The sequence below is a fragment of the Parasteatoda tepidariorum genome, chromosome X1 (genome assembly GCF_043381705.1).
Source record: "Parasteatoda tepidariorum isolate YZ-2023 chromosome X1, CAS_Ptep_4.0, whole genome shotgun sequence".
In the NCBI taxonomy this organism is placed as follows: Eukaryota; Metazoa; Arthropoda; class Arachnida; order Araneae; family Theridiidae; genus Parasteatoda; species Parasteatoda tepidariorum.
In genome coordinates, this window is record NC_092214.1 from 68,711,617 (window position 1) to 68,733,910 (window position 22,294).

At 27.6% G+C, this 22,294-nt stretch overlaps 1 protein-coding gene across 4 annotated transcripts in view; it reads left to right on the forward strand.

Moving 5' to 3' along the window:
* Positions 1 to 22,294, forward strand: part of LOC107451031 (BAI1-associated protein 3) — a 344,805-nt gene that overhangs the window by 228,978 nt on the left and 93,533 nt on the right. For all 4 annotated transcript variants that reach the window (XM_071187328.1, XM_071187326.1, XM_071187327.1 and 1 more), the window contains exon 8: positions 99 to 176. In XM_071187328.1, coding sequence (XP_071043429.1) covers positions 99 to 176 — 78 coding nt within the window. The remainder of the gene's footprint in view (positions 1 to 98; positions 177 to 22,294) is intronic.

The window sequence follows — 22,294 nt, forward strand, 5'->3', positions numbered from 1 at the left end:
TCTCTCTCTCTCTATATATATATATATATATATATAAATATGTGTGCGCATATACTTTTTTTAAAGAATATATGCATAATCGAAGCATATCATTTTAGGGACCATGATGATGAAACGTCTGTGTTTGATGCAGCAAGAAAACTAAATGAGGTTTCTAATCTAAAAGGTCTTGGCAGGTAAGTGCTGCACATAAATATGATGACAGAACTGTTTTTTATTCCACTAAGTATTCTTTACGTCATTTATTCAAAATTATTGATTTATGCAAATATTAATGTGACATGTCATTTGCTTATAGAGGCATGTAAAATATCTAAAATATTAAAATGACTTCAATTTAAAGTTCAGAATATCAAACAGGCGTGACGTTTTCCTGTCATTTTCGTTTATTTCCTTGTCAAAGTTTTTTGAATTAATTTAATCAACATCATAAAAAGTATTTAGGTGCCATAAATAAATTGTCTATTAACAGGTATTAGCATAACTTTGATAAATTCTATTTATGATGAATATTCATTAGAAAACAAAGAAGTGTTTATGAATAGTCTCTTTGCAGTTAAGCTGGAATATTACTTTGTTTTTTTTATGTTGCCATGTTTTACTTTCGTTATTGAAAAATTTTATTCTCTTTTTTAATTGTTGTTCAATTTTTTTATTTTTTATTTCTAAAGAATAGCTAATACTACTTCGTAAAGGTATGAAATTTATTTCCTAATACATAGTATTCGTTTTCAATGGTATTATCTTTATTTGCTTATTTATTTTATTCATTTATGTTTTTGTTGTAAATGTTTCTTTTTAATATGATTTGCTCAAATAAACAATAAAGTAACAAACAAAATAGGTAGTACAAAAAAGTACGAAAAAAAGAAACGGAAATGAAATTTTCCTATGATTAAAATAAAGAAACTTAATTCCTTAAAATTTAATTGGAAGTGCGTCAATTTTTCTATATCGACTCAAGGAAAAATAATGAACTGAATTTCTCAGTTTTTTTGCATAAAATGTTTATCTACTAACTTGGTAGTTTTGAACTGCTTTGTTTTATGCTCAAAATATTATATTTTGGTTAAATACGATACAAAATAATTAAATCACGACCAATAATGTAGCCAAGAAACATGAATCGGAAATTTTAACGCTAATATCAAACTTCCCAACGCAAAACATGGACAATTAATTTTATGGCTAACCTTTCGTTTGACAATTAAATCTACACAATGCTTGAAAATAAAGTGGAATTCAGTCAATTAAGACGTTTAGAATCTATTTGTGAAGCGCAATTTTATGCTGAAGCAACACACAAAAAGCATATAATAATACGGGGTATCCAAAAAAGATATGTGGTTTGCAAAAATTTATAACAAGAAAATGGTTCATGTTAAATCGGATTTTGCAGCAAATTCATCTGACTAGACAATATTTCTTCCTATCAGAGTTTCTATTTTTCTTCTAAAAGCTTTTGACAGATGGCGCAGCGGACACTAAACCTATCAATCAAAAAAAGAAGAAAAAAAAGAAAAGTAGTTTAAAATCACAACACAGCAGGTCACATTAATTACTACATTTAATTATGGCTATTTAACATTTCAAAAGAACAATAATGTGATTTTTAATTATTTAATATTTTATTTTAATTCTGTTTGTTTACAGCCCACTCAATTTGAGCTAAAACCTGAATTTTGAAGGAGAAAATGTTTCACCTTCTTACTCGAATTTTTCGTAAGAATTTTTTTCCGACCTTAACTGTTTTCCAGTTTTAAATGTCTGAAAAGCGTCAGCCTAGTTTAGAAAACATGCAATGAAGTTACACATAAACAAATATAATTGGTTATTTATTTAATTATTATTACAAGAATAATTAATAACTATAAATCATGTATTACTACAATATCAGATATATTTTCTCCTTTTAATCTATAGGGATAGCAAGCGAATGAATTATTTGAAATAGTAAAATTATTTGATTAAAAGGTAAATATATTAGATAGAAACGAAACTATAGTTATTTTAACTAACATTTTAACTATCATCTAACCTTATTTTTTAAAAAAACAATTATTTTTTTAGTGTAGATTCTTTAGTCAATATTAACAAATTTCATTGTTATTTTTTCTTAACATTTATGAAATAGATACTCATAAAATAAATGTGTAATTATACTCTTTAATGAACAAATTAATCATTACAAAATATGTTAAGATAACTAAGAGATATTAAAAATGATGTTAGTTAAATAATTTTTCTATTCTTAGTAAAATGAAACTCTCAATAAAAATTTTTAATAATGATTCCACTTTCTATCATTTAAGTGATTTTTTAGTAAAATTAATTATTTCGTTAAGTAGAAACTGCATGTATTAATAATTTTTATTCGGTATTTATAATCGAATTACTATTTTATTTATCATTTCCAAATGTATAGAAAATTTTTGAATTTCTTCATTTTTTAGTTAAGGAATGTTAATTTATGGAAGTATAATCTGTAATTAACTGATTAATTAATGTTTGAATACTTTAAATTCTGTAACAAGAAGAAGCGTTTTTATAGAGTGCCTAGTATTTGCCTTCTAGTAATTGTCGTACCAATTTGTTGCATATAATTTTAGGTTTAGGAAAATGAAATAGTATATTTAATGTTATCAACAGTTTTATTATACAATAGAATTTCTCAATTGTTATGGCAGAAATGTTATCTTTTTCTAATGGTTTCTTTTGTTGGTTCAATTATTCTCATTAACTTTATCACCTAATATTTTTATGTGTATAATATTTGGAATATTAACAATTAGTATTAGTCTGTATATCCGACGTAGCAAATCAATTGCAAATAAGAAACGAATGATATTGCTAAAAATCGCTTGAAAATTTTCGGATGGTACATTTTAAGTCTACAGCCATTTAAACAAGCTTAGATTTCTTTTTATTTTATTACAAATCTTAGTCGATAGCTAATACACTGTTGAAGAGGTTGCAGTTATTTTTTTACTAATTTGTCATAATTAGTTTCGCGTAATTTCACTTGGTCCACCAGCTAAAATGATTTTAAAATTTATGCTTTTTAACCCTCGACGCACCACATCCAGATTAGCAATTTTTTTTTCCTTTTCCATTCAAGATATGATTGATAAATAAATATATTAAAACTACTGACTTACAGTAATTTACAAAACGCATAATAATTTATTTGTCATTTAAGTATTTATAGACTTTTTTAAGATTTTTGATTATCGATTTAACTTTCACAGTTACAGTGCACCAGGAAAAAAACATTATTAGTAAATTATTACTATAATTATTACTGTAAATTATTACTATAATAAATAATTAACTATTGATTAAATACGGTAGAAATTATAAAATTTTTATCATTCTAATTTTTTAGTAGGGAAATAACTATATGTTATTTTTATTTTAGACGTCAACAATTAACTAGCTTAAACATTAAGATTTTAGAAAAATCAAATTAATCCTCATTGATTGTTTTTGACCCAAGAAAGACTTTGTTTCGCCAAACGAAGCAACAGTAGCCAATCTAGTAATTAAACCCCGGTCCAGAGAATCTGAAAACCTTTCGAAAACCTAAACAAAGAAGAGGAGCTACAGTTTGTCTATCGAGAAAACTCCCCTCACCACGAAGTCTAAGGCCGTCTGCTGCTATGGAAACAGCAAATAGTGCATTTCAAAAAAGGGAGCTTCTTTCTCCCCTGATTCCCTTCCTCTCGTTGACCGGAGTCAAAACCTATCTTAAATAATGACCTTGAAATAGTTAAACCCCGCAACCATAGTCATCACCACCACTCTTGACTAATGGCTAGGGGAGTTCTTTATGTAGACATACTATATTCATTTTCGTCATTTATATCTTGCATCTGACGCTTAGAAACCGGTGTTTCACGGCACGGTTTCTAAACGCCCCAATATCTGGGTAACCCCTGTCAATCAACTACGTGATGACCTTTTTAGAACGATGCATGACTAGTTTCTTGCGCGACTTTTTCAGGAAATTTCTAATGGGACGCGCGAGTTCTAAACATCATTTCGTTTTCCCCTTCACCTCGACCAATGAGATTCGTTGAAAATCCATTATGGCCATCGCAGCAATGAGAGTCATATGCCGGCTATAAATATTTGAAATATGTTAAGTTTTCTAAAGTAGAAAGCTATTTAATGTCACTAAAAGGCTATTTATTTACCATTATATCTGTCTTTTATTAAAATGAAATTTTACAATATTATTTTACAATATTATTTATTATTTTTTGGCTTAAAGATTTTATATTTGGCGCTAGTTTTGGCATGATTATGATGTTTCCGATTCGACTTTGAGAGACGATCTGATGACATAAATTTTTTTAAAATTTTTTTTTTATCAAACTTTAATTTTTTTTTATTTGGTAATTCAGTTTATTAAACTAGCGAGTTTTTCTAATTAAGAGTAATTTCATAAATTAGTCTGTTTCCATAAGGTCTCAATAGTTAATAGAACGGTAGAATATTTGAGTTCCATAATTTTGATTTCACTTTTTACATATTTCACTATATTTCTTGAAGAATTAGAATGAAGGCTGTTGAAGAGAATCAAGAGATTTCTTCCACAAATATAAAACTTGCTTTCTAAATATAAATCCATGCAAAACGCATTTTTTCCATTAATTATTCATTTTTGCTAGTTGTTTTAATAATACTCAAAAACATTTTGTATGGTACGAATTACAAACTTTTACATTAATTTGGACTATGTCAAGCAAAGTTTACAAACAAAATTTTTCAACGAAATAAAATGAAAAGCTCTTGAAATGTGAAAATGAAAATTTCAATTTATTTGAAATTTAATTACTCCGAAATTCATTTTCAACTGTGTTATTTAAAGTAACAAAAACGAAAATTTCAGCAAAATAAAATTTGTCGAATAAGCTCTTGAAAAATAAAAAAATAAAAAATATTACTTAATCGAAATTTAATTATTTAGAAACTCATTTGTCATTTGAAGTGACGAAAGCAGAAATTGGAACGAAGTCAGACGAATAGCTTTTGAAAAATACAAATTCAAGAATACGAAAAATTTATAAATTGAAAAAATTATAAATATACATTTAAAAATACTCTTGAAAAATGAAAATTTAAAAACAAAAATTTGAAAGTTCGAAATTTAATCATGCAGAAACGTTTCAACCAATTTTGCATAAATTTTATATTGTTCCATTAAAAATTATGTGGTATAAAATACTATGTAACCTTTGAGAATGTTAAGTAAATATAATTAAATGTAACGATATGTTCTTTGAGGGAAAAAAATTAAAATCAGTCTGAAAAGTTATGTTTATTTAGAGAAAAACTTTCTCTTAATTTCACATGCAAAAATTATTTAACATGCTTAATTAGCCTCTCGTACCATTAAATTTGCATCTATACACACAAAACATGTTCACTGGTTTAAAAGTTATGTAATTATCCAGTTTTTTATTTTGCACACTGAATTGTGTGAGAAAAAGAAATTCCGGTAAAATTACCGCAATCTATAGTAACGACGTATCCTGTTGAAATAAAACATTATTCTTGGTTGAAAAAAACATAATAATTAATTAGAATTTTTGTCATAAAACTAAAATATACGGTATTTAAACCATTAATTTGGTAAAATTTCTGTTCATATGGTAACGATTTACCGGAAATTCTGATTTTCGAAATTATAGTTCGTTCTAACTCACATATAGTAAAAAATGCCAAGCTGAAAAATAAATTCAACCGAATAATGATTTCCATGCTATACTCTAAGGAATCATGATAAAATTGCCAAATTTATCACATATACCAAATTTGATCACATATTATAAAGCCATGTTTTTTTATTAATATTACCAAAATCATTACCAAAACTCATCGGTAAAAATTACCGAGCTTTTTGGTGTTCCCATAGATCCAGAAACATGGTAATTTTACTATATTCTGGTAATTTTGCCCATAATTTTTTTTTCCGCATGTAGATGATACTTTTTTTTAAAAATATACACTTAAGAATGATTTGAGTTTCTCAACCTATAAACTTAAAAAATAAATTTAAAATGTTAAGCTTGGATATTTAATAGAAGTAACATGATACTATTTTTAAAAAAAGAAGCATGTAGATGATTTTGTCTGGGGGAAACCAGGAAAAACAATTAAAATAACTTTAGAGGAAGCAAAAATATAAATCGAACTTTTAATATTTCTCTTTTGCTACATTCATTCATGAAAAAATTATACAAAAACTAATATCTTTCGTTACAAACTTACATTTCAATTATTTTAATTAAATCAGAAAATTTGGTAGAATTGTTCGGTCATTCAATAGCCTGAGCACATATTAATTACATATGAATGAAGAGCAATATAATACTTTACAAAAGAACTAAGTTTTCTAATATTTTTTTGCTAAATTGAAACATTTTCATTGAGTGAGAAATATATAAACTATAAATTTCAAAAATGAATTACTGCAAAAGTTCTCAATAAAATAATAATTTTAAAAAATAATTCATTTTATATACATTTACAAGTGATAAAAATGAATTAAAGCAATATTTTTGCAACTTTTCCAAAGAAAATAGATTTTTATAATTTTTTACTTTTTTTTAAAATTAAAATGTGAAACATGATATTCAAAGCGCCATTTAAAACGTTATTTATTTGAGTTACGAATAAAAAGTATTCTGTTTCATGCTTATGAAAAAATGAATGAATAATAAAAAATGATTTTAGCGTATATTTGTATTAAAGCAGTTTTACTTTTAATTACATGTTTGTTATTAAAATATTTTGGTCTCTGAATTGACATTCCAGAGCTCATAAGAAATTAAATATACGATCGTCATAAATCATATCATAAGGTCTGAAAGTATTTAGTAAAATGTCTTTGGCGTGAAAAATAACATTGTCACAAATATGAAAGCGGAGAAATAATTTATTTCGGATTTTACCTATATATGTGATCCATTCTTTGATTCAAAGATTCTTTTAGAAAGTGAAATATCGCATTGAAATAGTTGGCTGAAAATAAGCATAAATTATAAACAGTGATGAAGTTTTTACCATCATTACTATTAACTACCATTACCCATTGCTACCATCACCATTACTGTTATTGTAATACACTGAAGTGTTTTACAACACGAAAAAATAAGTTAAAAATGAACAAGCTTTTAATCTTTAAATAATAACTAGAAATTGTTTACTTAATTCAACGATAAAATTGCGTATCAGATACCCCTTCGACCAAAATTATACACTGTAAAAATAACTGTAAATGCTACAGAGAAAAAAAAAACATATTATTTATCGACAAAAATTTTTTTAAAAGATAAATGCAGATTTCTTCTGTTTTTAATCGTTACCCACGAGCTGCAAAAAATTTCCATTTTTTTACAGACTTTTTCGGTATATTTGACGGTTTAAAACTGTTTTCATGAAACGGTATTTCTATGTTTTCCACCCTAATTATAAACAGATTAAAAACTGTCAATTCAAATTCTAGTTTTTTCCATGCAGTTTTTTCAAGATTACTTTAACTTTTTTCGAATTATTTTACGATTGTTTTCTAAATTTGATCTTACTAGTCAGAAATTATTTTATGATTTCGAACACCGTATGAATAAAATTGCAATTCGACTTCGTTGTCAAATTGATACACTACCTGATTATTATCTGTCTTATACGGTTATAAAGTTTTCAGTAAGTTCAACCGCCAGACATTTTTATAAAATTAATCAAATAAAGTTTTAAACGTTTTTTTACACTTAAATATGATTTCTATGAGTAAGACTTTTTAGATAAAAGACTATTTATGGTTTCTTTCACATAGCATTATCCAGCCGCGATGGCTCAGGGGATAGAACGTTCGCCTTCCAATGAGGTGAACCGGGTTCGAATCCCAACAATGGCTCATCGGTACGAATTTCGCATCCGGCTTGCACCAACCACAGTGCTGACGTGAAATATTCTCAGTGGTAAGCGGATCATGGGTTATAGTCCCCTTGCAGTCAAGCTAACCGTGGGAGGTTCTCGTGGTCTTCCTCTCCAAGTAACGCAAATGCTGGTTGGTTCCATCAAGAAGTCCTCCATGAAGGCAATTTCTCCCAATACTTGATTCAGAAGTTCCCTTGTCTTCTGAATTTTGTTCAAAATTACAAGGCTACGGAGTTGAACATTAATAGTCGTAAACCCAAATTTGCGTTGGCTGTTCAACGACGGTTATAAAAAACATAAAAAAATATAGCAGTATCCAATCATTGTCATGGCTGAGGAGAAAGGGCAATTGCCTCTTAATGAGGTACTCCAGGTTTGAATCCCGCTGTGTATGGTCATGGGAATTCTGCCCTCGGCTAGAGCAGAAGTAAATGCTGACATTGTTATTTTAGAGTTTGTCTTTTTTTTTTCTTCCTTTTTTGTTGTTATAATAACAGAGTTTTTCATTAAAATAATAGTTTCTTGTTGTTAAAATAACAGTGTTTGTTAAAACAACAGTACTTATCTGCTTAAAAATCATGCGTCAGTTTTAAATAACAGTATTTCTTTGTTAAAATAACGGTTTTGTGCTGGTATTCCAACCGATCATTTTTTCCGCAAATTTAACAGGTATTTTTTTTTCTGTAAAGTGCATGATAAAATATTGTATTAAACATTGTATTTTGAAAAACTGGTTCATTATTGTAATAAATGTATGACCTAAAACTGAGTGCATAATCTTATTTTCAAAGCTTCTTTTGATGAAAATTAAGAAACGTCGCATAAGGATAGCTGACAAACAAAATTCGATAGCATAAATTATTAACTGTGTTACATTTTCTTCCATTAATAACTTTTAGTCTTTAACAATAAAAACAAATTATTTGTGGGCGTCTGATCTTTAAATAATAAGAGAAGAATTATTTTTGTTCGCTTAAATTAAGGATTAAAAGCACGTATCAGATACCATTTTAACCAAAAATAAGTAATAAAAATTTAATGATAATTTAATTTTTTCGTTCCTCGCTAGGAATTTATAAAAATCTCGAGGCATTTATTTTTTATCCGATTATGCAAATAAATCTGCCTTATAACTCAGTTACTATCGTTCAATACTGATCTTCAACACCTGATTCCGAAAATTAATTTTAATAAATAGCTTTATTAATCAGAAGAATGTGATTAGAATAGTTAATTACTTTAAGTATAGGCTTAAATAAATAGAGAATGCAAAATTTCCCATTTCATTAATTTGGAGAAAGAAAATTTCCTCTTTCGCCAAAAAATTATGAAAAATAAATACTCATTTGAGGAAGTAAAAACATTATGAATATAATTAAGCCATTGTCTAAAACGTTTTTAAAAATTTGCGTGTAAAAATTGGCTTATAATTAATGCAGCAACCTTCCTTTAATTCTCTGTTCTTTGTTTTTAACGCGTACTTTTTGTGTTACATAATGCGAAGTAATTTTACTCTTTATCTTATCAAGTTTATTCACTCAAAATAAAACATTTGAGAACTTATAAGCTTCCGTTTATTAATGAAGCTTATTCCAATTACTATTAAGAGCCTAAAGGTAAAAAAAGATTGAAAACAGAGAGACATTATTATTAATGATATTATTACCGTCGTTGGACAAATGACTCAATTTAGGGTTTATGGCTACTAATCTTCAACTCCGTAGCCTTGTAATTTTGAACCCAATCCAGAAGACTAAGGGAACACCTGGATCAAGTATTGGGAGAAATTTGCTTTCGTGGAGGACTTTTTTATGAAACAAACCCGTATTTGCGTTATATGGAGAGGAAAACCACGAAAACCTCCCATGGTTAGTCTCTTACTCATGATCCGTCTACCACTGAGGATATTTTACGTCAACACTGTGGTCGTTGAAAGCTGGGTGCGGAATATGTATCGATTAGCCATCTCCGGGATTCGAATCCGTTTCACCTCATTGGAAGGCGAGCGCTCTATCCCCTGAGTAACCACGGCTCTCAAAGTGGTGATAGATACGATGCCATCTACTAAATACAATTTTTTCAGATCCTGTTATTCGGCTCTTGATGTATTGAAAGCTATTAAATATAAGACACGCCTCATATAATAATAAGATTTGTTTAATTTTTCCAATGTGGAGCTTTTCGTTGTCAAAAAAAGAAGTTTTGAAGCAAAAAAATTATCGATACTAAGAAAATATTTTGAATAAGGGTACAGTGCATAAATATTATTTATTTATTTATCGAGAAAAACACACTCGAGATAAAAAAAAAATCCGTATAATAAAATAATAAACTGAACACTGAACAACTATGTAACTTTTGATCTAATGTACGAATAAAGTACGAAATTAGAAACTGTTTTAATGGTTCGAGAATTAAAGATCAAATATGCTAATTAATTTTCGCACATATTTTATGCTACAATATGAAGCACAAAAACTAAATAAGCATATTTTTTTCGACATATTTCGATTTTAGATCCTCAAAATGTTAATAGGGATAGCCGCAATTTAGAAAAAATGATCCCAAAAGTTTATCAGTCAAGATAGCGGTCCCCTATTGTTATTTTATTATTTTTAACACTTTCCTATACTTTTTCAACCATTTAAGAGAAGGAAAATATCATTCAACACAATTATAAAATTTATCTTTCCATGAAAAATAGAATTTTTTAAAAATATTTATTTAATTTTAATTTTTATATTTATTTAATTTTATTTATTCAATTTTTATTTAATTTTATTTATTCAATTTTTATTTAATATTTATTTAATTTTTAATTATTTAATTTCCATTATTAAATATTTATTTAACAATGAACCTTTTGAATTCCAAGGTATACAAATTTTAACCTCATTTTAAACTGTGTAATTTAAGTGACAAAATTCAGAATTTGAGCAAAGCCATCCAAATAGTTTGTGAGTAATGACATTTCCAAAATGTTGTGATTTTCAATTTTCATTTCTCAGAACCATTTGGCCGATTCTGTTCAAAATTTGTATTTTTCGAATCAAAACTTCATCGTTTAATGGTGATTCAAATAATAATTCAAATATATCTATAATATTTCTTATAATTAAAATTTTTTATACTATTATTAAATTTTAAAAAATTAAAAAAATTATTGAAAAAATATTTTTTTAAAAACTATTTTTGGATAAATTATTTGTAAATTGTGTATAAAAAGTTTTTATTTTACTTAAATAGCTCAAAAATAGAATGGCGAATCACTCAAAAAAGAGAAATTGGCAATAAAGAGCGCAGAGTTTTGATACTCTTCCGACTAATTTAACGGGGCCATATTATCTTAAGAAGCGAAATCCGATATCTAGATAAAAAGTTATGAACGTTTTCCGTTTTTTTTATACCTTAATTAAACAAAAGGTTTATTTTATTATAACCAATTTTCTCCTAAAATCGTAAAAATTCTTATTTAAAATTCACCAAACAATCACAAAACATAAATAGTTTAATGCAAAAGCAAATTTTAACGAATTTTAAGCTGTTCTAAAAGTATACAAAGTAATGCAACAAATATTTATTATAAATTCTACGGCCAAGTAAATACGCGCAGAGAAAGAGTTTTCCGAGAAAATAATTTTAATTTAACTTCAGTCAAAACCCGCATGCAAGATGGAGTGAATATTGATTATTGATATGTTTCATATTAGAAGTCCTTGAGCAAAATGGAGGCACTAAATCAAGAACTTTGTATGTTATGCTCCTTTGACTAGCATTAATACATTTTGACAAATCATTTTGTTTCGCTTTCACAATAGCAATAAGAAATGGTATTCAAAGTTAGCAGGTACAGAAAATTTAAAGTTATATTTCTTGTGCTTTCATACTTTTGGGTTTTTTTTTTCAATTGATTTAAAAAAGAGTTTTTATGTAGCTTAGTGTAAATGAAAATAAAATGATTGTGGAAATGAAAAAAAATGAACTGGTACGAAATTTGAAATTTTCTATTAAAAATAGATTTCAAACATGTAGCCACTTACAAAATATTACTAGAAAATAGTTAGGAATTTCAAAGTAATTAACTTATATTAAGTGATTAGCTTATTCCGTTGCATTTTATTTCAAAACATTGAAAAAAAATTGCACTTCTAAAATAATTCCATTTTTTCAAACGTTTGTAAATGTCCTTCGTTAAAATAATGCCCTCTTTCTTGACATCCGAGATTGTCGCAGAATATCATTGTATCAAATAAAAAAACAACAAAACAAATTTTAAAAAATTTAGCTTCTATAGAAATAAATTTATTTTAAAGATATATTAAACTGGTTGACATACTCTTACAAACAGAGTGACAAATGTTTTTTTGAAAATATCTGAAAAATATTGAAGTTATAAAACATTTTACTATTACATGGATATTTATTAAGCTTTATTTTGTACTAATTCTTCGAGAAAGTCTGAATATTTTTTATACTCGGTGTTCTACCGTGATCACTCTTAATATATATTTTTAGAAACCTTGTCACGGAGGAAGTTAAAAAATATAGACATTAAAGGTCAAAAAACATCATTGGAGTGAGAAAAAAAATGAAAACATTTTCGAAATCTGTCAAATCACTAGTTAGGAAAGCGGAATGAAAAACATCAAAACCAGTTTGATTTCTGATTAAACGGAGAGGTTTCTCTAATAATCTCTTTTTAACTTTTCTTAGTTTTTTCCAACAATCTAACAAGTCTTGATGCTGTTCGACTCGTCTTCCATAGTAATGATTTATAGGACTTTAATACCGTTTTCGTATTTTCCTGCTCTAAATATTAATTAGCTTCCCATAATGTATTAACTTTTAATTTCTTTCACTTTTGACAGGAATTCTAAAAATTAACAGAAAGCGTGTTAATGTAAACTCTGCATAAATACAAATTAAATAAATAGAATTTTAACGCATTGAAAAGGTAATTTTTAAAAAACGAGTCTAACTTTTTTCAATTTTAAAAGAGAAAATTAAATATCTTCTCAGACACAGAAAAAAAATCTTGTAAAATTAGCGTATTATATGGTAAAGACATTAGTAATCTTGTAAAATTAGCAAAGTTAACCGAATCAATGATTTTTATGCCATGTTCTAAAGTATCATGATAAAATCACAAAATTTTACTGCATTTACCAAATTTTACCACATTTACAAAATTTTGACATATGTTATAAAACAATATTTTACTGCTAATTTTACCAAAAATCATCACTAAGGCGCTTCGGTAAAAATTACTGTGATTTTTGCTGCTCCCATAAAGCCAGAAACTCGGTAAATTTTACCATATTCCAGTTGCTTTGGCCATTTTTTTTCTCAGTGTATGTCCAACATAATTAACATTTGTGACACAAAAATTATAATTGACAAGCCGATATAATTTAACTACTATGTTTAAAAGGTAATAAAACCTGGTTTAAAAAATGCTGATTAGCTATTAAAAGTATATTTAATAGTCATTTTTAGTCTGAATTGTTCAATGATTGATTAGATATTTTTTTGTACAAAAGCCGTGGTTGGCAATCATTTCCAGGTTTAATCAATTACCAGAATAAAATTAACTACCAGGTTTTAAAGATAATAACTTGTATGAGTATTAAAATACTGATTAGTTTTTAAAAACCTTTTTATAATCAGAATTATTTTATAGTTTTTCATCAAATTTATCGATTAATCAGATCCATCGATCAGATACAAGGCAATCATACTGATATGATTTAGCTACTAGTTTTCAAGATACTAAAATCTCGTTTGAGTATAAAAGCACTGATTAGTTTTAGAAACTATAGCTTATTATATTGAATTAACTGATAACAACGTTTCGAGAAAAATATGAAGATTTTTTTACATAAGTAAGATTTCACTGGAAGTAAATACCAACTATCAAGAAAAACATCATAACAAAAACGTTTACAAATGAGTTTAAACAATTAAAATCATAAATATACTGAAAAAAAAATTTTTTGGCCAGAACTACCAGAATATGGTGTGTAACGTGTTTTTAGCGTGTTTTTATCCCAATTAACGTGTTTTTAGCTCAATGGGAATGCTAAAAAGTTCGGTAAATTTTACTGAAGTGCTTTGGTATTGATACTGGCAAAATTAACAATACAATATGGTTCTATAATATGTGGCAAAATTTGGTTAATATGGTAAAATTTGATAAATATAGTAAAATTTGGTAATTTTATCACGATGCATTAGAGCATGGCATTAAAACCATTTTGGTTAAATTCACTTTTCAGTTTAGTATTTTTTACTAAATGTGCGGTAATAAGACCAGAGTTCTTGGTAAACCGTTACCATATGAACGGAAAAATTACCAAATGAATGGTTTAAATTCCGTATATTTTGGATTTATTAACCAGAATTACGTTGTTTTTTTAACCAGAAATTTCATTACCATACTGCATGGTAGTTTTACCAGAATTGCTTTTTCGTGTATAAATGTAAATAAATATATTAATAATAAGTCTAGGTTAGTTATATAACAGAATTGAAACATAAATAAATTAGTGTAATAGAAAGATTCTTAGATTTAATCTGCAAGAGAATATATGGCAAAACAATTAATTGAACGGAAATTAACTAAAATGAATTCTTTACACTTAATTTGAGAATAAAAGCTATATGCTTAAGAACGTGTATTTTATCTTATCGCAACTGATAATGGCATAATGGGATGATCATATTACTTACTTTACCTTTTAATAGCTATTTCTTATTAATCAAAATATCCCTTCACCACCTTTGTTTATATAAGATAAAGAATACCTCCTTTTAATCGCATTTTAAGCTAAAACGGTGTTAGAAATTTTGATTCCCATGCATTAATAAGGCACTTTTGAAAAGATAATTAAAAGTTAGCAAAATCGAATTTTATGTAATGTTATTCTAAAAAAAAGTTTTAAATAATTTCTGAAAAAAATATTTATTGTTTGATTTCATTTAGGAAGTATAATAATATGATTTCTCGATATTTTCTTTCAATCGATTTTTATATTTTCTTCTAATAGTATCATCTAAAATTGATACTTCTCGATAAAATCAAATATATATATATATAGAGAGAGAGAGTTCAATGAGTGTAATTTTTATTGCTTATGGTATGTTGTTCACATCTGTTCAGAAAACTGTAGTAAGTGATCTGTATGCCTGTAAGTTGGAGCAGTCGGGAAAATTAAGAATGGTCTTGCTTATGCAACAGCAAAAGAAGCTTTTATTAAAATCTTTAAAAAGAAATATTCTAAAAAATTTAAAATAACGATTTATTTAATAAAAAAAACTTACAAGCGGCACTTTTGTTCACTGTGTCCAATGCCGCGCATATGGCGGCAAAAATCAGTAAATAATAGCAAATTTTTAATTATAATCAATATTTGAGCCGTGGTGGCTCAGGGGATAGAGCGTTCGCCTTTCAATGAGGTAAACCAGGTTCAATTCACAATGATGGCTGGTCGATACGAATTCTACATGTGGCACGCACTGACCACAGTGCCGGCTTAAAATATAAGTAAATTGAGTAAATGAGTAAATTGAGTAACATGAGTAAATTTCATACTTTATTTTAAGACAGATTATTTTGCCCTACAAAACAGCATTCATTCAATAAAATTGATTAATTTTCCAATTTAATACTACTCAAATAGCTTCGTGTATGCTATTTAAATGACACAGAAAAAATACAAAGCTAAATTGGATAGGTATGGAATTAACAATTTGGGCTCATACTAAATTGGGTCACGACCCATGCTTGTTTTGAATATCTCTGTGTATACCCATCATAGAAAAAAAATAAAGCCTAAATTGGGTATAAAAAAACCCAATTTGGATTGAAAGAAAGTTAGGTATGAGGTCAGCCAATTTGGGTTCATACTAAATTGGATCATGACTCATGTCTGTGTTAGTTATCATTGTCTCAAATCCCATTCTGGACGAAGCTGGGAATCAATTTTTTGCAGTGTTTAATATCCAATTTTGATATCGTAACAACCGATCTGAATACCACTTCGAACCTATTATGGAGAACACTTAATACACATTTTAGCTATGCTGATTTGGGTGCCTTTTAAAACCTGTTTTAGGACGAAATTTTCCCATAAAAATCTATATAGATTTAAATATCTTTCTTGCCACATTTAATGTTTAAAAATTTATTATTTTTGTTGATTAACTTACAGTTTCATTTACTTATTGCTCTTATTAAAGCACTGCAATAAAATTTTAACATTAAGATATATGCATTTCTAACCAATTCTAACACAATTTCTGACCAATAATAAATTAAATAATTTTCTCAGTTATGTTTGGAATTTTCTATAACATATTTAGACTCCTTAGGATTTTGATTTAAAACAAAATTACTATAAAAATATCCCCTGTCTTATAAAATTACAGGGAAACACATTACAGGGAAAAAACTAATCAATAACATTTTAATATCCTTGATCATTTGGATCTTCATTCAAAAAAAAATTTCAAAAAAAAATTTTAACACGAAATAGAATCAAAAACATCAACATATTAGTAAAGAATTATTACTTAATTTTATTAAAACCTGAGAGAAGGGCTTATTTTTTCTGGGGGCATATTTAGTGGTAAGGACTTTCTTTTAATAAAAAAAGAACAATGAAGAACACAAAGAAGAACAAAGCATATAATGTCTAATTTAATTTTTATTGAAATTAGTATATAGTTTTAGTTGTTTGAGCAATCCAACAACTGTACCATATTTTTGCAAATTTTCAACAGAAAACTTTTTTTTCAGCAATACACTGCTTAATAACAAGAAAAAGAAAAATTCTGTATTAAAAATCCAATTAGTCGCCATAATCAAAATTACAGCTTTCACAGCATTATTAGTTGTAAACATGGGAATGCCATACGCATAGTAAAAACATGCACTCTTTACATTACCAATCGCTATCAATCTTGGTGCCTCAGTCGTTTCTGGAATTGTCTCTTCAATGGTAGTATTTTTCTATCAAAATTAATAATATTAACTTTAACATCTTATTCCTGCTGATCAACTTGATAGATAAAAAAAGGGGAAATTTGTGACACAACTAAAGTAGAAGATCATTAAAACACAAAACAAAAAATTTATTTTGTCTCATATAAGTCATTTTACACGTCATTAAAACTAAACACGACAAAATGAGTTTTTAAAAAAAAGGATGAAAAAGAAATTGTTATAAACGAGTTTTCAAAGATTACCTCCAACATTTGTAGCAAATATTTAACCTTTTCTATTGTAATTTTGTCTGATTGTAGCAAATGTAGCAGTTTCAAATGTATTTGTGTGGTTGTGAAATCTGAAAAAGTAAAAGTCATCAAAGTAATGCAAATGCACAATCAAAACATAATAGATTTACACTTCACATAGATTTTTTTGGCACTGGTTCTCACGCAAACAAAAAACTAATTTATTGATGATAGAAATTGCTGTAAGTAAGATTGGGGGAAAGTAAAAGTAGTAAAAAAGAATTTTTTTTCCTTAAAAAAGTTTTTTTATTGCATGTACAATAAATGACTTAAAATGATAAATTAGATAATTGATTTCAAAATGCAAATACTTATATACTTTTATTTTAGTAAATGAAGATATTCAGTTTAAAATAAATATTTAATATTAAATAGAAACGTATCTTTTCTCGATGTATGTGGATTTCTTACCTCCAAAATATAGGGAGTCAGGATATGGTAAGGAGACTGATCCAAATCCTTTTAATGTTAATTTTATCTTTTGCGTATTTCATTGTATCTTGTGAACTTTTAAAGCGGATTGAAAAGTTGTTGCACATAACTATAAAATTGGTTTATCCAGAGATAATTCCATGAAAAATATAACGTTTAGTAAATATTTATAATTTTTTTATGATTTTATTTCATTACAGTAGAAAAACTTTTGAATAATAAGTTTGAAAGAAATCGGTTGAATAATTCCTGAGAAAACGAATTTTAAAAAAGTCGTATGTTTAAGATTCAATTTCTCAGGAGCTATTCCACCGATTACGCTCAATACTTGTATTTTTCCATTCCCTAAAATGATGTACAAATTGTATACCTTACTATTCAAATATTTTTCATCAATTATTAAATAAAATAATAAAAATTAACCAATATTATTAAAAGTTAACTTTTGCATGCAATTATCATTACACGAACGAATTTTCTAATTAAATGCAAAGTTTTTCAATTAGCTTGAAAAATTCTCAAGATATGGCGATACACGCAAAAAGTTAAATTAGCAAGAAGGGGTCCAAACTTTGGATCGCTCTCCTGACCAAACTATAGGAGCAGAGCCGCAATAGCGTTCGCCTTCCAATGAGGTAAACCAGGTTCAAATCCTAGCGAGGGCTGATAGATACGAATTCCACATCCGGCTTGCACTGACCACAGTGCTGACGTTAAATATCCTCATTGGTAGACGGATCATGGGTTAGACTTCTCTTGCCGTCAGGCTAACCGTGGGAGGTTATCGTGGTCTTCTTCTCCATGTAACGCAAATGCAGGTTAGTTCCATCAAAAAGTCCTCCCTGAAGGCAAATTTCTAACACTACTTGATCCAAGAGTTCCCCTGTCTTCAGGATTAGGTTCAAAATTGCCAGTCTACGTAGTTCAACATTAGTAGTCGTAAACCTACAAGTTGGGTTGGTTGTTCAACGACGGATATAAAAATGAAATATAAGAAACTATGGGAGCAATATTTCTCATATTGTGCTACCTACTTTATTTGGGGATCAAAAATCTGAATCCTACTAAATTTGTAATTTTTCTTAAATGGATTTGAAGAATTTCTTCTCTATTTTCTTCGGCAATCAAGCAGGTTTGATAATTTTGGTTTAACTCCTTTAGTACTGCTTTACATATTTTTAAATTTACACCAGAACACAACGGCGAACTCAACACTCCTATTCGAAGGAATTTACTTTGTTACCCAGCACCCCTGTAACTGTCAATTAATTAGTTAAAATACGATAAATTTAAATATTTATTCCTATTTTTAAAAATCTTTCTGCTCATGCGACTATTTATAAATATAGACGAAACATTTAGCTGCGTTCTTTTAATTATAAAATTTTATTCACTTGCATCCTTTCATGCATAATCAAACTAGGTGGTTTTGCACAGCTTATAAACCACTTTTTATTTTAATAAACATTATATATTGTTGGTTGATAATATTTCTTTAATCGGTTTAAAGAGAAATTTAAGAAATTTTTAAGATGTAATGTAAATTAATTTACAATTCAAGTATTTTTTCTAGCTTATAAATTGTACTTAAAAAATTTTGTTTTGAAATTTTAAAAAAAATATTTATGAGTTCTGTTTCAGCAACTTTAATAATATAGATATTTTTTTTAAAAAATTCACTTTTCAAAGATTATGCTTTACCAAATAAATACGTTCTGACTATATCTTTATTTTTGTGCTAGATTGTTTAGAGTTATAAAGCAATCTGGTTATCACGAATATAATCTTATTGTCTCCAACATTGTGACTAAATATACGCCTATGTTAAACATCAATTCAAGCACAAGATTAAATCTAACAGAGAAAGATGAATTGTTTTGGTAAAACTAGAGTTGTTAGTATGAATTTGTTGTCAGTATCAGTATGAAGCCAAACCGACGCTTTAATGATGTCCTATTTACAGTAAATTAAAGTTAAAAATGAAAATTTAAGTTCCTTGACAAATGTTCCTGTGAAGTTATTTTAGACTTTGAAAGTTTTAATGGTTAATGTCAAATTAGGGGTCACTTTATCAGATATTTCTCAAGTCAAACAAATATATTACAAAAAATAAAATCTTGCATTTTCGAAAATGTTAACTTGATGTTGTACAGTAATACAAAGTTGTAAATATCAAAAAATTTACCTCAGCAGTTCATAAAACCAACACGTAATGTTTAAACAATATATTATACTGATGATAAAGTTATGAAAAGGAAGAAAAAGATCATATACTCACCTTGTTGACTTGTCGACATACCATCCGATTGTTCGAAAACAAATATGGCGCTACTGAAAATATGAAACGAATTTGGTTGACAGCTAAAGCAGCAGAGCTGTGATCCAATTTGGTTATCGACTTTTCCCAACTGGTATTGTTAGCTAGTCGTTGAACACGCGACCATTTTCTTCCAATTTGGAAAGATCTTAGCTCCATTACTGGTCTCATAAACTTAAATAGAGAATATTACGCCCGTATTGGAGTTTGGAAAGCTAATGTAGGTGTTATTTCATTTTGGGTAACATTCTAAAATAGATTTCATTCCTTACTGTGTAGATATCCAATTTTAAGAAATCAATTACTTTGCCTTGCACAAAATCAATGAGCTCAACATTAAACATGGATAAAAATGTAATTATTTTGCGATTTTATTTCGTGTTTTCTAATGTAATTGTTTTGTGTTCTTTCAGTACACACTTTCATAGGAATTGGTTCAACGTTCAACCATAACATCTATACTTTAAATTATGATATGGTACAAGTTTACTCCAAACCAAATAAGCTGTCTCAATGAAATTCAGATTGAACCATGAAATCGTGCAAAAGAAATTACTAAAAACGATAATGTGGCTTGAAGTACATAAAATTACAAACTACACGAAAAAGATGTGCTGTGTAAGTGCTGTAGCACTAAAATGATGATAATCATGTAGCTCAACTCACCGCCATATCCATGCACCGTAAAAAATTCCGGATCAAATTATGGTATTAAAGCATTAGCAATTTGGACGCAGCATCCATAAACTCCTCTTTACCGTAAAAACCATTATACAGTTAAATAGTATTCCGTAATTTTTACAGCAATATTTACTCAACTAAGCAGATTCAGTAATTATTAACGATAATTATTACTGTAAAAATCACAGTATATCAAAAGTGTTGTTCCATAATATGTTCCAGCAGAAATGGATTTTAAGGTAAGAAGTACCGACACTCTGAGTTCCGGTACTTTTTATCATAATTTGATCCGGAATTTTTCACAGTGTGTTGCAGCAAATTTTATCGATATAGTTCAACAAGCACCAAACTTACTTACAATTTATTAAAAAATGGATGAATTGTTCTGTAGAAAATCGACATACTGCTCTTGCATATTCATCTCATAAATTGGATACTAAATTGGATAAATTATATCATTTAATATCATAATAATATAAACATCATTACACATGCCCCTCTGACAAGAAAATCTATTAGAATGTTATTTTTTGAGTAAGAAAAATATCAGCTATTAAAGACGAGTATTAAAAACTTAACAATTCCAAAAGTTGTTCACAAACATTAATTGCATAGTAATGCAGAGAAGTGGAAAATGGTTAGACAATATTACTCCTCAGGAATTTCATCTACTACCCAAGATGAAACAAAAATGATATGTAATATGAAGCAATGTAATTACGAGTAGCGTTAACAAATTCAGGATTTAATTATATACAATAAGAAAAAGGATTTAATGATAGAAGTATGCTTTAAATATTTTGCTCTAGCATATTTTTTGTACACTTCATAACAGTGTGCATTACTTCCATTTAAATTTGTTTTAGTAATATGAAAAGAAGTTTATTTGCATGCTTTTTCTGCCTATATTCATTTGGAGTTTTTTTTTAAAAAATAAGATTAGTAAGAATTGTTTACGGGTTTTTTTTAAGTACTGTATTTTAAATTTTCAATTTAGATCCTCTTAAAAGCTATAAGTTTTGCTCAGTTTCAGAGTTCTTATTTCAAGGGTGTAAGACATGGAGACACAAAGAATAATTGCGTGAGAACTTACACTGCAAACAATTTCGGATCTAATTACGGTATACGATCAAGTACCGGCACTTTGGTTGCACCATCCGTAAAATACTGTACAAAACTTTTTGTAGTAATATTTATTTAAATAGAGAGACTCAGTCATTTTACGTTAATTATTACTGTAAAAATTATGGTTCATCAGATCTTTTGTTCCGTAACATAATCCGTTAAAATGGATTTCATGGTAAAAAATACTGGCATTCTGAATGGTGGTAATTTTTACCGGAATTCTATCCTGAATTTTTTACAGTAAAGAAAGCACCTATCCAAATGTGGAGTTTTTGATGATATAAAGTTTTAACGGTTTTAAAATAAACTAAATTCAAATTTTTTTGAATATATTCTGTAGAAAAAAAAACCCATAGTTAGGAAAAAAAGTATGTGATTAAATTGTTGTAATTAAACTTGACTTGCTTTTTGATTTGTTATAATTGATTTATATAATAAGTTTTGGCAGAAAATTTTTGCTTAAAATGATTTTATAATAATATTTCTCAGAAAATCAAATAT